The sequence below is a fragment of the Pseudoliparis swirei genome, chromosome 24, assembly GCF_029220125.1.
Source record: "Pseudoliparis swirei isolate HS2019 ecotype Mariana Trench chromosome 24, NWPU_hadal_v1, whole genome shotgun sequence".
NCBI classification, from domain to species: Eukaryota; Metazoa; Chordata; class Actinopteri; order Perciformes; family Liparidae; genus Pseudoliparis; species Pseudoliparis swirei.
The window spans coordinates 8,301,835-8,318,128 of NC_079411.1; the positions used below are offsets into that span (position 1 = coordinate 8,301,835).

Genomic DNA, 16,294 nt, shown 5'->3' on the forward strand with positions numbered 1-16,294 from the left:
GTGAAACAATGACAATAGAAAGGCCCTGAAGTTCCCGAAGTAGGACATCCCTTGTTGTCTATCTTGATAGACAACAAGGGATACTCTTCTTCAGACTTCTGATGGCTCATTATAGCAAATCTTGTCTCATATTAGAGTGGTTTCACACATTTGTATCTTTAGTTAAAATCAGTCGGTGATGCAAAATTAATTGAGGTGATCTCATCCCCCTCTTGAGTGTCTGCATGTGACGGACCAGGCTTTCTAGTGACTCCAATGTAAACACATCAGCGTCATTGTTCGACATTCGTAGATGATCTGTGTGTGATGACGTTTGGATGACTAATCAAACAAAGATTCAAGAGACAGCTGCTGTCCCATGTGACCAGCTCTATAGGGTTTCACTTTCACTTTAGAAACAGATGCTTGTGTTGTTTGTTGTGCTCACAACTTAAACATTTCATTTTAACTTCACAAACACGGTTGATCTTGTCCTAGAAGTGTTTTAAGTTTCATGTTCACTTTAAAAAAACGTAGACATTTTTCACACAAACCAAGACGGTTTCTTTTACAAAACCTGAGTTTGAGGCTTTAGGCTACACAGTGTGTTAAAAAGGTGCTTGGCAGACTAGACAACCAACCCGCAGACTACTTGGAACGGTGATAGCTGCCTCGAGATCTTTAATCACCAAATGTTTCACATTTTCAGGCAGTTGTGCCCAGTGGTTTATTTCATTAACATCCTAAATGCACTGTAGCCTAGCAACATCATTGTGGTAATACAACTTCAGTCCTCGTTTCTTCTACATCTCGTTTCCATACAGAAAATGGTCCAAAGAATCTTTTTGCTTTCAAGAGTTTTATCAGAATCAAATGTGTCAGCAATGTGGACACGTAAAAAAATAAAACTTGCCTCATTCAATCTAAATATCTTTGAATGGATAATTATGTCCCCATTCCCAACAAAGAGGCCTGTTTTCCTAAAGGGCCCCAAGATGTATCAGTAAAAAATGCCACAAATATAACCAGAATATGATTAGAGATTGTCTCTGTTTTTTGACTTCCTTTCATTTATGCCCTTTTTTCGCTATTCATGGCTACATTTAACACTCTCCAAAATAGTTTGACTGAAACAATCTGAGAAGTAAAAATCATTCAACGGTTGCTCACAACGGTCGACACAAAGGCAATGACCTGGGATGAGGTGTCACCAGTAGACTTTGTCAGTGTCAGAGTTAAAATTGCAACATACAGTATGCAATCGTACATTTCTCAAGGTCTAATACCATCTTCCCCCTGAACATATTTCAGTTATATAATGGACCCTCTCATCAGTTTTATATCAAGAGCAGATTGCAGAACAGAGGAAGGTCCTCTAAGGTTTTGGATACATCTTGAACCGTCTGTCATATTTCGGGCTCAATGTGTCCGCGGCACTTGATAGATCATGCCTCTGACATTTGCAGGCATCGTGGTCTAAGGTTAAGCCAACATTAGTAAGCCATTAAAACATGTTTCTGTTGCTTTTACCTGTTGCGTAAAGTGCCAAGTCTATTATTAGGTAGTGGGCAAATGTTTTTCCTGCTGTGCTTGGAAATAATCAAGCTTTTTTGTCTGCTTGCTGCCTCTTGGAGCACCTGCAAGCCTGAATTGAAAGTGAGGGATCTCTCTGGTCATCAGCACAGATATTTAAAAAAAAAACCAGTTCAAACATTTACACACCCATGTTTATGATTTGAATTTGTCAAGCTCATCAAACGAATCATCCGGTTATCACACGGTTTGGGTGTGCCACTTCTTTTATATGATTAACTTTCCCTGTTTATAGCTTTGATAATGTCAGTGCATGTCCACGACATTGTGCACAAGTTCTCCACAGTCACCTTCACAGCGTACCATCTCTGTTATTATCGCTTCCTTTATCAGTGCATTCTAGAAAGCTGTGCTGTTACTATCAACACCACTGTTTATGGAAGATTTCCTGAGGTCACCCCTATGTTGAGGTAGCTGTACAAGGTGCTCAGATTTACTGCTCAGTATTTTGTACTCATTTGGTTTAGAATATAGACAGATAGCAAATCTCTATCGCAAAACCAATAGAAACCGAATCCCTGACAATGGTACTTTGGCTCTTAAGATTTCTGATAAGAACAGTCCTCGACTGTAATAGAAGAGAAAAAGAGCAGTTGCCAACAGTGTATATGTTTCTACATAGTTAGATAGATGCACACCCACATAGTACGGCCATTGCTTATGACTGCAGATAGCATGCCGTGTGATTGTCGAGAAGAAAGATATCGATGAAGCCAGAGATCAGCATGGAGAGTATTGACCACACACTCTTTTGTCAGACTGAGACGGGTAGTCAGAGGACCTACTTGTGCTCTGACACAGCTGAAGTTAGCACTCACTCATGCACACTAGATGCCTCGATCACCGAGGGCCAGAACCAGAGCCTGGGGGGCTTCAGCGTTGCTCAGTGACCTGTTATGACCACCTGTTTCCGTAGCTCTTACTCTTCTTCCCCTCTTGTGTTTCTTTCAGTAACCACCGCTCTCCCGTGCACTTCCGACCAGATGTGGGAAAGTAGGTTCACTTTATTACCGTGCTCATAATTTATTTCGAGATAATAGATTATTTTCTACTTTTTAAAGTTGTTTTTCGTCCTTCAGTTTTCTGGACAGGACGATTCGTTCATCGGTGGAGCAGCACCTCTTCGATGGAAACCCTGTAGGGGATGAAAGTTCAGAGGATTGTGAGCGGTTGCTACGTCCGCGATCTCCGAGGGCGACGACGCCTTCCGCCCGACAGAGACGTCGACGCCAGAGAGAGCAACAGGAGGAGGGGCAACGACACAAAGAAAGAAACGGGTACAACGAGTTGCTGTCATGATGTTGGCAGTTGAGAGCACCAGCATGGGATTGGTGGCGGTTTCTCTTGAGTTGCAACACTGAAGTTCACTGCGAAAGTCTCACAAAACAATAATAATAGGGGGAAAAAAGACAGGCAGGAAGGATTTTTTAAAATAATACTGTCCCGGTAAAGCACAGTAAGATGGCGTTCATCATAGAGCCTGACCTCAGTTTCTCACTACACTGCCTCTACTTCCAGTTGGCGTTTTCAATGACGGTAAACACTTGTATGGTTTCTTTCTGTGCGGGAAGCTCGTCCACCGAGACACGGCACAGTCATAACAACGGAGTCCTCGCAGTCAGACACTAATCCTTGTTGAAGGAGATATGCTCGAGTCTGAGAGTGAGACGTGGATTAGAGGAGTGCATCCAGTCCAAAGACGGCGGAAAATGTCAAGACCGTGGACAGTAAACAGAATTGGCACCAAAGCTAAACAGCACATGTAAATGAGTAATCAGCATGGCCTTGGCATTTAGTTTCCTGAAGCATATCACCCAATGTCAGACGGATAAAGACGTGTGCAATGAGAACAGACGATCACTCGTTTCCTCACCGTCCTCTTTTCCGTCTGAGAGCAGAGCTGCGTCCGTCCGAGCAGACACCAACAAGGAGAACATCCCCTTGAGCGGTGGGAGCAGCTCGGGCAGCGTGGCGGAGGACACAGGCGGCGGCGTGGACTCACAGGAAGACCAGAGTGGTCACGCCGAGCGAACCCCCAAACCCAGGAAGTGCAAACACAGCCCGACACTGGTGCAGCTCACAGACAACCAGGACGCCCACACGGTGAGTCATCTCGCCTTTTCTCCTCGCCTCTTCCCATCGTTGGGATTTGTCACCATCTTGACAGCATCTCTCCCCACTGGTGTTTTTGGACAGCTTTCTTTCTCTGTGGCTTTCATCTTTTCTCTCACTGTGGAGGTCCGTGGATAACCCCAAAACCGTTTTTTTTCCCCCCCTCAGTTGTTTGACCCAATATCTCGGCTACTTTGGATCGCAGTGAATTCTAACATTGCGGCCAACAACAGCATCACCAGCATCACCCCCGATTATCTCCCCCAATGCACCTGTGATGTCGATTGGTTGTTCAATCAATCGGCTCAACCTCCCGTCCTTATTTCTGACTCACTGCAAATAATTGTCAGTTGCAGTTAACAAGAATCACTAAATGTGGACAGCGGCGAGTTGGAAGATGACGGGAAGCGAGATGCAGCTGCCGAATGGCTCCCTGCCATTCTCATTGTTCAGCCGCTTGTAAGACGCAACACGGCACACTCATTATAAACCACTTTTTTTCAAGGGCCACTTGCGACTGCACAATTAGCTGCAGCTTTTATCCTCCGAAGATGACGATGCACCAGAGAGCGACCTGTCAACTGTTGTCCTGCGGGTACTCGACAGCACATGTTGAGTGCTCAGTATGTGTATCATGTAAAAAGGAAATGATTGAAATACACTTAAACACTTTGTTAATGAATGTTACTTTGGTATTTTACTTGTTCTCTGTAACCCTAACCTCTGAATGTTTCACTGTCTTCAGTTTCCATACTGAAGTGCGAGGATTTGGTCAACAGGTAGAGACGCTGCTCTCATGATTTGGAAAAGAACAGACCATACCTTCTAGTTATTTTATCATATTTTACAAATTTGTCGTATATACTGTACAAGTATTTGGTTTATAGTCCCGACTTAATGTGCATGTCCATAGCACCAGATACCGGAAGCTGTGGCAAAAACTTTGATAATTAATTAAGTGTAGAAGTCAGTTTATAAGACATATACCAAATATAATTTGGTTCCACTCTCTCAAATGTGAAATTTAATATATTTGGGGTTTGGATTGACAAAATAAGTACTAGTATTGTACTATTCTGACATTTTATCAGCAATAATCATGAGATTAATCAATGATAATAATCCTTATTTGAAACCCAATACCTAGTTGATACCTATACCATCCGGGTTTCGAGTACCAGTAGGCCTATGATCAGATGATGAAATACTTTGTCAGCTACATCTCGCCTGCAGCCGAGATGCAGTGAGTCATATCCAACAGTCGTATCGTAGCTTCTGTACGAGCAGTGTGTGAAAGCTCGAGGAGGACATGGCGTGAACCGTGTTGCTTCATTCACGTGATCCGGTCTCCACCGGCTCTTCTTACACTGCAGCTGCAGGAAAGCAAGACAGATTATTATTCACACCTGGCTCACAATCAATTTGTGCTAAATTAAAGTTCAGCACTCAACTGAATCCTCGTGCCGAAACTTTATGTAACGGGGCAGATGAATTTAGATGCCCTGGCACACTTAGGTTTTATATATGCTAGCTGAAACAATCCTGATTGGCCAGGCGACTGCGGCGCTGAGTGGCTGACAGCAGGGGTTTGATGTTGGCGGGTGTGAACACAGCATATGAGCGTGTTATGTCAAGAGACATGGAGGGTAATTAGGAGATGTGAGAGTGTCTGGGGAGATATTGCTGCCACTGTTTATTGTACAGCAGCACAGCATGATGGAATATATACAGCATGTGTTCTAAGTCAATTAAAGTGTATGGTGTGTACAGGTAGTTTACTATTGAATAGTAAATACATATTATGATTAACTTACACTATTCCACGCTAGTCACCCTAGTTTTCCTTTAACTTTGAGGTTCATATTTGTGGTTTTGAGTGAAACTCCTCAACAACCATTGGATGCATTGTCATGAAATATGAAACAAAGTGAAATTAAGTCCAAAAAAATTAGTGATCATGAATATTTCATATAATATGAGCAAGAATTTAAAGTGATCTTTACATATCAGTATTGTGTAAGTACTTTGTAGGCCTCTGTTTATAAATTGTTTTACATATCAAGAGTAGAAGAAATTAGAGCGTACTGTCAAGACTTACTGAATATTGCTGAATAATACAAGTAATCTCTCATAACAAACCTTTGAAAGATTTAAATATGAAAATCCAAAAAGGTTCATGAACGCTATCATTGTTTTTATTAAATATGCTAATGCAACATAACACATTATGTAACATTTTGATAGGAAAACTGGTCATAAAATCAGCTCTGAAGATCACTCATGTTTAAATTGTGTCTTTTCCCAGTTCAAGGAAGGTGCTGGTGAGAGACCCGGAGTGAACCACATGGAGACATTTGACAATGAGTAAGCTGAATACCTGAATGTTTGCTTTACATTGATAAGCTACTGCCTGACATTATCTAAAGCAATCTGTTCGGCACACTGTGATGTTTATAGCATACACTTTATCTCATAAAAACAGGCAGCCCAGATATATAATGTATGTCTATGTATCCACTGTGTGGGCGGGCAAGAGGTTGCTGACTGGAAGATACACTATCTTGAGTTGCTGTGATCAGTCAAAGGTTATTTTGCTAAAGTGGTTTCTCTATTGTTGTTTTTTAGGAATGACATTTCAAGAAAAGATGGCATTTCTTCTCCCCAACAGGTAAGTTCGAGATTCCATTTGTCCGATAGGTTGTACGGTGTCTTTCAGTTCTGCTCTGTCCTCTTCTTTTTGCTTCTGCCACTGGAAAGAAAATTTAGTCTAGAATGTTTTGGAGAGACGGATGTGAAAGAATGGGAAGGTCTGAATATTGAATCTCAATACTGTTTGGATTGTGACTTAAATGTGTCAGCACCACCACATTTCTAAAATGTTCAAGTTCCCATCGTATCAAAAGTTTGCTCAGACTTGTACTTTTCTTTTAAAAGTTCCCGATTCAAATTATTATTTTTCAAGTTTCAGGCTGTGCTATTTGGGCAAAGGTCTTCTTTTGTTTAGCTAAATTGAAATGATACAGCAGAATTAAAAAATGCATCGCAAAATGAATAAATACCTCCAGACAGTTGAAAAGTAGTTGAAAACAGAAACTCATCTGCAGTCTCACATAACATCAATTTCAATTTTTAACAAATGGAGGTTTCAGAGTTCCTGCAAAAGGGATTTTCCCACCGTTATTCGTACACAGAGGTACAGTTGTTTCTCAGCCAGCTGTTCAAGACATTGTGGAAAGTCTGTACCACGGGAGGTTTTGTGTTGCGTTGTCTGGGAGAGCACAATGAAACAAGTCACCTTCTCCCTCTGCTCGTCTCCAGTTTTAATCTGGACCAGCACCACTGAACAGAATCAGCCAATACAAATATGGCGGATCTCTTTCTACGCAGCCCAGATGGGTTTTGGTAGCAGCTCAGGCTGCAGCTCAGCCGCCACCGGCACACTTTGCTACTGAGCGGCCATCTGGAGCCGGCATGGCGCCGCTCTGAGAGGACGCTGGTCCAACAGCCGCTCAGCTAGTCACTGAAGTCCGGGGTTATCACACAGACATGGGTGTTACCGGCAGACCATCTTTGTCTTCCGATAAACTGCAGTTCGTTAGATTAATTAATCGACTGATTCTATGTGCAGCTTGGTGACCTCTTCACCTCCGGCTCATTTAACCCTTGTGTTGCCTTCGGGTCATTTTGACCCGATTCAATATTTAACCCTCCTGTCGCCTTCGGGTCAATTTGACCCGATTCAATGTTTAATGTCGGTGTTCTTTCGGGAGTCAACAAACAAACATAAAGTACCTCACACTTAAACTTGGAAAACAATATTAATTCTAATAATTTTCTGGAGATTTTAATAGCTGGGGTCATATTGACCTTAAGGGTAAAATATGTTAGTAAATATAAAGGTAACAGGAGGGTGAAACATTGAATCGGGTCAAATTGACCCGAAGGCAACACAAGGGTTAAAGTTATGTTTTTTAATTACATACTATTAGAGTATACCTGCTGTTAATTTTACTTATACTAACAGTATTTTATGAGGTCTGTTTTTTACTGTTTAACCAATTCTTAGATTGACAGAATATTATTTAACTATTGTATAACAATTCAGGTCATTTCTCAAGCAAAAAATGCAGAACATTTGTTGTTCGCATCTTCTCAAATGTGAGTGAGAATTTTCTTTTATTTTGGTGCAAATTCCATGTATAACTTAATATATTTGTGTTTTGAACAGATAATAACCTTTAAAAATTGGACACATTTTTAAGGAAATTGTATGAACTGAACAATAATGGATGAATGAATGGATAATTCAGAGTTGTTAAAAAATATTTCAGGGCAAACACTTCCTCAGGTTCACATGTCTGTTTCACAAGATTTTTAAACCTGAAACACACAACACCTTCATCTCAGTGTGCTGTTGTGTTACATGTCTTAGTACGTCAGGCTGTGTCTTGTTGAAGCTTTTTGTAAACACACCCACCTTCAGAACATATTGTACCCTCAACATAAACATTTCTTATGTTGCTTGAAAACAGTTGCAGAGTTTTCAAGCAGCTCTTATGTGCAGGTCAGGTTGGCTGTCTTTAAAGAGAACTGTCACACTGACATATCATTTATATGCCACCGTCAACATTAGCGTGGATTTTATTTTGCAGCTGATATGGTCTTTTACTTGGTGACTTACTTTTTTTTTTCGTTTTGCAAAATGGCTCACCTCAGAAAGTGGGAATGACTGAGTGCATGTGTTTTAAAATGAGTGTGTGGAGAGAGCTTCACCACAAGTAGTCGGTATGGCAAAAAGAAAACAAAGCTATCAGACAGGAAGCTGGATGTCAGGCCAAATCCTCCACACCGTGTGTGTGTGTGTCCAAGATTATATGCTCTCTCTTTAAATTGCCCCTTAAATTCCTCTCTGTGTACACTGTGTGTAACTCCTCAAACACAGCTTAATCATTGTCTCACACACACACACACACACAGACACAGTAGCTCTGTCTATCTCACCCCTCCTTTGCACCATCTCATGATGATGTAATCGTGGCTCCAGTGTGTGTCAGCGAACACGCTGCATGGCCGGGGTCCAGGGAACGTGCATCTCAATGATATCTGAACACAGCGGGATCGTGTAACATCTGTGCTGCCGTTAATCCACAGTGTTACTCCTCTGAACATCTTGGAGGGTTTACTTTGTATTCTCTCTTCACTGATGCTATAGTGATTCAGAGATTGATTAATCAGGTCAAACAAGCTGAAAAATGAATCATCAACTTAAAAAAAGTCTTTTATCAAGCTGCCTTTATAGTGTAAGTGCACCCCCAATTATGGGCCTAAGTGCACCCACTGCATAATTTTGCGCAATTAGGGCTGCTTTAAAACATTGCATAGCACTGTAAGCCATTTTCAATCAATAAATGCAAATGTGTATGAATTTCGTAAGATAGAAATGAACACCAGCACTGATGTGTTTCATCACAGTTCAGTCATTCAGAGTGTGCGGACTAAAAATCATGTCCAGAGTAATTTGCATATAAAAGGATTTGACAGTGAAAGTGTAGCTTGCTGAAGAAATGTTTCCGCCCCTTTTGAAGTCTAAAAAAAAAGCAGACACCATTATGGATGCACGATGTGATGAGATGTTATTCAACCTCTTTCACCTCTGACACTCAGAACATAACATTCACCCGGTGGTCTCTTCCGCTTTAAGGCCTAATGAGTCGATACTTTAAATGCGTGATGGTGGCACTTAACAAGAAGCCACATGAAGTGCATTAGTCTAACAAGCAGCGAGTTCAGAACACAGCAGACACAAACAGCCAATTAACACCAACGTTCTTCTTTGATCAAAAACTTTCTGATGAATACACGTTGCTTGAGAACAGACTGCTGTTATGTTAATAAACCAGGATGTAATTAAAAGCCTATATATCTGGGAATCTGCCCACGTAACACTGGAATTCACTGATGTGAATTCTTCTTGATTCATTCAACAAGGTGCTAATTGGCTAATCAACACACCTGTGAATTCACTACTTGAGCATGAAGGATCTTTATTGATCTTAAAAACATTAGTTTATCCCCAAAAAATACTTGACATTTTGTTTTGTTTGAGCAGTAAATGTGTGTGTGTGTGTGTGTGTGTGTGTGTATCTGTGATGATGATCTTGAATGTTCATTGAGTTTTTTATTATTAGACAAAAGACAATACATAGACATAACACCTAGAGGACGACGAAACAGTGGACAAAACATCATAAAGTCAGAGTATTGAGAAAAATTAAAATTAAAAATAAATAAAAATGCATATATACATGTGTGCATGTGCGTGCGTGTGTGTGAGCTTTTTTCTATTATTTAATTACATTTTGTATTTAAAGAAACAAAATACGTTGATGATGGCAGATGTATATGTATAGAGCGTATGCATGTACGTGGAATTGAATTGGTTTCCACGTGAGGGGAAATAAAGAACAAAAAAAGAATTAAGATGAATTAACTCATCAATAAGATGAGTGGTGTCATGTTTGTAAACATATGGTGAATGATGACCAGATGTAGTGGTACTTAGTGGACATTTCTGCTGTTGTTGATCACGAGCTGTGTGTTCTTTCGGCACTAATGCCACGAACGATTCCCGTTACATCAATGTTATTTCTCCTGTTGCATACGAGGAGATGCGATAGCTCCCTTGTTTTTGGCCTCGCTGCTGCACAGGAGCACACACCTGAGACTAATTAGGCTGTTGCCCACTAATCTCACATGGAACTGCTGACAACAACAACAACAACAATTACTACTACTTAGTGTCATGAAGAAAAAAACAAAACACAATCAAGGGCGGTTGCCCCCCTCCCAGTCTGCCATCTCGTAGCAGTGCGTTTTGATCTTTCTTTCCTAAAAATAGCTTGGTCCCACGCCCAGGCCGAGGAAATGGGACCCCATGGGCCTTAATGCCTCGTGATCCGTGGACGCGTTCTAAATACATGAGCTGCTGAGTGCATTTGTATTTTAAATGTTACGCTAGAATTTGAATGCACTATTTTGAGGTGAAGCAACGTGGAGTTTGAGAAAGTTTGAGAGGGAAAGGCCGAGAGGAGAAGCTGCTGCTGGATGATGAGGATGAGGATGATGGGTGAACAGGAGGAGGAAATGGAGCAAGTAATGAGGTGCTGGAGAAGGAGGCTTACACATAGTCCCTCTGCTCCAAGATGGGTGTTTGGTCTGCAGAGAGGCAGATAAGGAGAGATATTGTTTGAATCACCCTGTCAGCCTACGTGTGCAGGCTCACGATCAGTTTGCTTATTTTGGGTCTCCCCCTCCCTTCCCTCTCCTCCCTCCCTTTCCGACACCCTTCCACCCCGCCCCTCTGCTCTTGCTGCCGTGAAACAAACAAGTCCAGAGCCGCACGAGGGGGGGCGGGAATACATACATCATGGGAGGAGAGAAAGCATGGAGGATTACTGTAAAGAGAGAAAACAAGAGAGGGGAGGAGGGATTCCAATGGGTGGAAGACAAGGCGGAGCCAAGCCTTCCCTGCTCTTACAGTCATGCACAAACACGCACATGCAGACATACACACACACGGTCAAAGACAGATGGGCGGATGTTTTGACCACGGATTCAGCCAATCAGGAGCAGCCCCCTCTCTGGGGGCTGGGCCGGGCTGTGGGAGTGTGCAGCTCAACTTAAAGCGTATGTTCACGGGGCTGGTCATCGTCGTTGAGCGCTCTTTTTCTTTCCCTCTACTCTCATGGTTGTGCAGACGTTCAGGATGAAGATTCAGGAGTCGCCCGTCACTTGTGACACGGGGAGGGTCGGCGGCGGAGAGGTTCGAGGTTCGGACCCGGACCACGAGGACGTGCCCCGGCTGGACCTGACAGCGCTTACTGAGGAAAACAACAGGGGAGGTAAATAAGCTTTCGGCCACCCAGCTGTTGTTCGCGGGCTTAGATTGTTCTCTTGCACTTGCTACTTCACTTCCGAACAGACCCAGTGCTGTTTGCGACACACACAGACATGCCCGGACAACCCACTCGCTGCCCCCTCCACCCAGCTCTGCACATGGGTGTCTGGGTGGCAGCTGCACACCTTCTGCTGCTTCTCCTCCTCCTCCACCTCTTCCTCTTCCGCCTCCTCCTGCTGCTTAATTTAATAGTAAAATATCCTCTTAAGTTCTCTAAACGGCTAACGTTATATCTGAAACACACCGTGCTTGTTTGCCTGGCTGGGAAGAGAAGGCAGTACTGCAGTCGGTGTGTTGTTTTTGTTTCTGTTGAATTAGACCACATGGGGGACCTAGCATCTTGAATTCATCTTTCAAGAGAATAATATGAAGTTGTAGGCTAAGTGTAGAGTTCCTCTTGTGTTTTATTATTATTTAAAGAGCAAACGGTGTTTAAAAATAAATAAATGTTATAGCCAGGAATGAATTTCTGCTGCTGCTGTAAATCAGAAATTAATCATTAGATGTGAGGTTGGATGGTGATAACAGTATCAGTGGACCGGCTGTGGAAACGTGTCTTGCATTTGGAGAGTTTACTAATCCAAGTAAGAATTTGAAAACATTTTAAATAAAACTATTTGTTTCCATAAAAATAAACCATCTGTTTAAAAAATGAAATTGAGAATATTTATTGTCACTCTCACTTTTTCGTTATTGCATTCAATGGCAGCTTTGCAAATGATCTACTTTTTAAATGCCTCTCATTACCTTTTTTTTATTGATGCTGTTATTTCTAAAGCAGACTTTGCAGAAATAGTCCCGAGCATTGCCTTCTCACGCTGCTGGTTCGAGTCTGTTGTTGTGATCGTGTTTATTTCTGCAGTAGTGTTGGCGGTTGTTAAGAAAGGAAATCGTGCAAAATTGCAGTAGCCTGTGATTGTTTTGATAGCGGAGGTGTGTTTGTGTGTGTGTGGCGGTGTTCCCTGGAATGACAGCCAACAGGTTCATTTCTTACAGTCACATGTTAAAGGACATGTTGGCACGTGTTTTGACCACCCTCTGCAAACGCTGGTCTCGACTCCCACAACCACCGCCACTGTTTCCGGTTTGTTGTGGCACTCCGAGCAAAATTTATTCCGTGCAATAAATCTCAACTTTAACAACCTCATGGTTGCAGCTGAAGGATTGCATGTTTTGTGGAGCTCTCTGGTGGCCAAATGTGAAACGGGGAAAACAACACCGAGAGGTGGTGGTGGTTGTTGTTGCTGCTGGATTTTTGTATTTGCAGCACGAGCATGTGAAGTAATTCAATATTGTGCCCGAGCCAAACAACTGTTTAGTCTGTCTACTGTACAGAGGTGTGGTTAGGTCTGTACACAACGTCTCTGATTGTGCTCGCTTGTTATTATTACCGTCGCATTGAAAATGCGGAAGGTAATGTTTTGATCGCCATGTATTTATTTATTTGTATGCGTGTTATTCGCACAAGTAAAAAAGTATTAAACCGAATCGCATGAAATTTGGTGGGATTGGTTATTATCCGGGGACCATTTGATTAGATTTTGGGATCGATCGGGTCAAAGGTCAAGGTCATGAAAAGGTCAACATCTTCTCTTTACCAATTTTTATCCAATTGGCATGCAACTAATGCCAAAATGTTCATAATTCAATGCCCAATCTTGTGATATGAGAAGGTATGCGCTCTACCGAGTGCCCATTCTAGTTTAAAATGAAAATGTCTTGAAGGAGGAAGTAGCAAGAGGGTAGCTTTGTGCAGTTTGTTAACCCTTGTGTTGCCTTCGGGTCAATTTGACCCGATTCAATGTTTAATGTCGGTGTTCTTTCGGGAGTCAACAAACAAACATAAAGTACCTCACACTTAAACTTGGAAAACAATATTAATTCTAATAATTTTCTGGAGATTTTAATAGCTGGGGTCATATTGACCTCAAGGGTAAAATATGTTAGTAAATATAAAGGTAACAGGAGGGTTAAACATTGAATCGGGTCATATTGACCCGAAGGCGACAGGAGGGTGAAACATTGAATCGGGTCAAATTGACCCGAAGGCAACACAAGGGTTAAGCAAGTTTACAATCCAGATGTCTTTATTGTGCACTGATATTATGAAGACGTTCAGCAGCAGATCACTTGCCTGCTTTTTTTTTTTAGCCTCGTCTTTTTGTCTCTCGTTGAATCTCCTTCCTGTACATTCTGTCCCGATTCTTGCATAACTGAGGATGCCACAGTGCGCCTGCATGATTGGTTGGGACAGGCAGTTCATACATCCAGTTTCTCCTTGAGGAGCATGCGATGGCAAACACAGTCGCAATCGCACGCCCTTTAAGCACTCGTGCTTCAAAGGGCGTGCGTTTGCACACACTGCAATTGTGCAAAGTTGAACTTGTTTTTCGCCGCAATGTTTATTCTCAACGAAGGAGAACCGAAGAGAATGGAGCCGTGCGATGGTGCCGTTCGGCGCTGCGTGTGTCTACTGTACATAACGGTGTCATACAGTAGAAATGGGCTTGCGGGTGGCAATGGTGGGAGGCCTTTTTGTCCCAGTACATTTTGTGCCAGCGCCTGTCACGGTGACTTGATATTTACTGCTGCTCTGTCCTTGTCCGTCTGCCAGCGATGGTGGAAAGACAACAGGAAGAGTCACATGACTCGTTGATTAAGGTTTCGGGTGAGGCTTGTTATTTTGACTGCAACAAGAAGGATGCATGCTGGTCCTCTCTTGACTTTCCCTTCCGTCCTCCTGGCCTTTACATCTTTCTTCCTCTAGATTCTCCGTTCTTTAACGCCCCTTTCCTTGATTTCCAAACCATTTTTCATCCAAGTTGTTGTGACGGTCAGTGTGATGTTGCATCATCTTCAGAGAGGAAGGAAGAGAAAACGCTGTCTGGGTGACCTTTTCCACGCATGGCAACATGCTGGAATGATCTGGAACATTGTGGCGGGCGTCTCACACACACACATACAGAGCAACCTTTCGTGAAATGGCAAACTGGCATTGTTTCATTAGTCTAGTTAATCCTGAACCATCAGCCAGTGGTTGATTTAAAGGATTAATTTCAAATGCCACGGAGCCTCGGTGGCCAGCGACACCGCTCCGCACTCTGAGCTAGATAATAGACCTCAAACGAAGACAGCCGCTGCAATTTGGAGTCCCACCTGCCGCTGTGGGCGAGCGCCAACATGCCAGAGTTGCTGCACGTCTACCTAAAAGTACAGGAGGACCCGCGCGAGCAGAGCTGGGGAAATAAATCATATTTAGCATATTTCCTTGTGTGTTTTCTGACACTCTGAATATTTACGCCGGTGGTTTGTTTCCCCCCCGAGCTTGTTTGCTCTCCCTCCATCGCTCCTCCCGGTGTAACGCCTCCTCTGCATATTCCTCGAGTCGCTGATGTTTACGGTTCCCACCTTTTTTCCACGAAATCTTTTGATCTAGTTCCCCTCGAGGTTTCCCCTTCTGATGAGTACAGGGCGCGCTGCTCTTTGCCAGTCTAGTCTTTCTCTCATGCACACGTGCGCGGGCAGATGCTGACTGGGTTCACTTCTCGCCATGCAGAGTGGAAACTTAAACGCACAAAACGCTGTACCTCTCAACAGGGGTCGCATCCTGACATTATCCCACGGAGAGCACGGCAGTATTAATAGCCCAGGGATTGTCAGGGCTATCGGCGTGGCTATTTTCACCAGGCATGATTATTACCAGGATGAAGACTGACCCGAGAGAGGGAGGATGGGCGTGTCTCACCCGCAGTTTCAAAACAACATCTGTGACCGTCGAGTTTGTTTTTGTTTTTTTGTCCTACAACGGTTTAAAGAGAGAGCAGCTTCGTCACGTCGCCAGATGGGATCCAAGGAATACATTAATAATCAGCATTTTAATCGATTAATGGATAATAAAATGCTATCTGCAGCCAATAATAACAATCCCTTTTACTCATCAGGCATTTTAAAAACAGCAACTACGTTATCATTATCCATGTGAAAGGACTCTGATACAATAAGCAGATATAAGATAGATAGCTATATACTTTATTAATCCCCAAGGGGAAATTTGTCGTCACAGTAGCAGCACCAATAAACTAAACGCACGAGAATAAAATATAAAAAACAGGGATGAAAGATATAGATGTATACAAGTAAAATACAAAATGAAGTACCTGACATAATACCTGACTTGGAGTTCATGAAATGCTTTTGGAGGGTGTCTTATTCTGTTATTCTGTCGCTACATAGCTTTTGGGCATGCTCATAATATGGTAACTCTACTTTGTGTTTGTCTGCTGGCCAGCATGCGCCACATTTCCAAACCGGTCCTTGTTGTTGGTTTTGTGTCAAGTATATTTGCGTTTGCATTCTTCACTTTGACGGCGGCGCAATCGAAGTGGCACATTTTGACACCACGGTGTGTGTTTCTGTGCTTCTCAGAGCCGTACCCGCAAATGCAGAGAGAGAGCATGGACCGCGAGGAGGCCCGACTGTCTCCGCACGCCGGAGGCCGTCTGATCCGCCAGCTCATCGAGGAGGACAGCGACCCGATGCTGTCGCCTCGCTTCTACGCCTACGGGCAGTGCCAGCAGTACCTAGACGACACTGAAGTGCCGCCCTCGCCACCAAACGCACACTCGTTCATGAGGTAAACGCTTGACACCTGTT

The 16,294-nt window shown here is 42.9% G+C and overlaps 1 protein-coding gene across 4 annotated transcripts in view; it reads left to right on the forward strand.

Moving 5' to 3' along the window:
• The window catches only part of fam13a (family with sequence similarity 13 member A), a 47,981-nt gene that overhangs the window by 25,213 nt on the left and 6,474 nt on the right, over positions 1–16,294 (forward strand). For 2 of the 4 annotated variants that reach the window (XM_056408221.1, XM_056408223.1), the window contains 7 exons: positions 2,524–2,565; positions 2,634–2,849; positions 3,471–3,675; positions 5,990–6,048; positions 6,310–6,352; positions 11,441–11,585; positions 16,067–16,274. In XM_056408221.1, the coding sequence (XP_056264196.1) occupies positions 2,524–2,565; positions 2,634–2,849; positions 3,471–3,675; positions 5,990–6,048; positions 6,310–6,352; positions 11,441–11,585; positions 16,067–16,274 (918 nt within the window). The remainder of the gene's footprint in view (positions 1–2,523; positions 2,566–2,633; positions 2,850–3,470; positions 3,676–5,989; positions 6,049–6,309; positions 6,353–11,440; positions 11,586–16,066; positions 16,275–16,294) is intronic. The other 2 variants (XM_056408222.1, XM_056408224.1) reach the window with 1 other exon arrangement.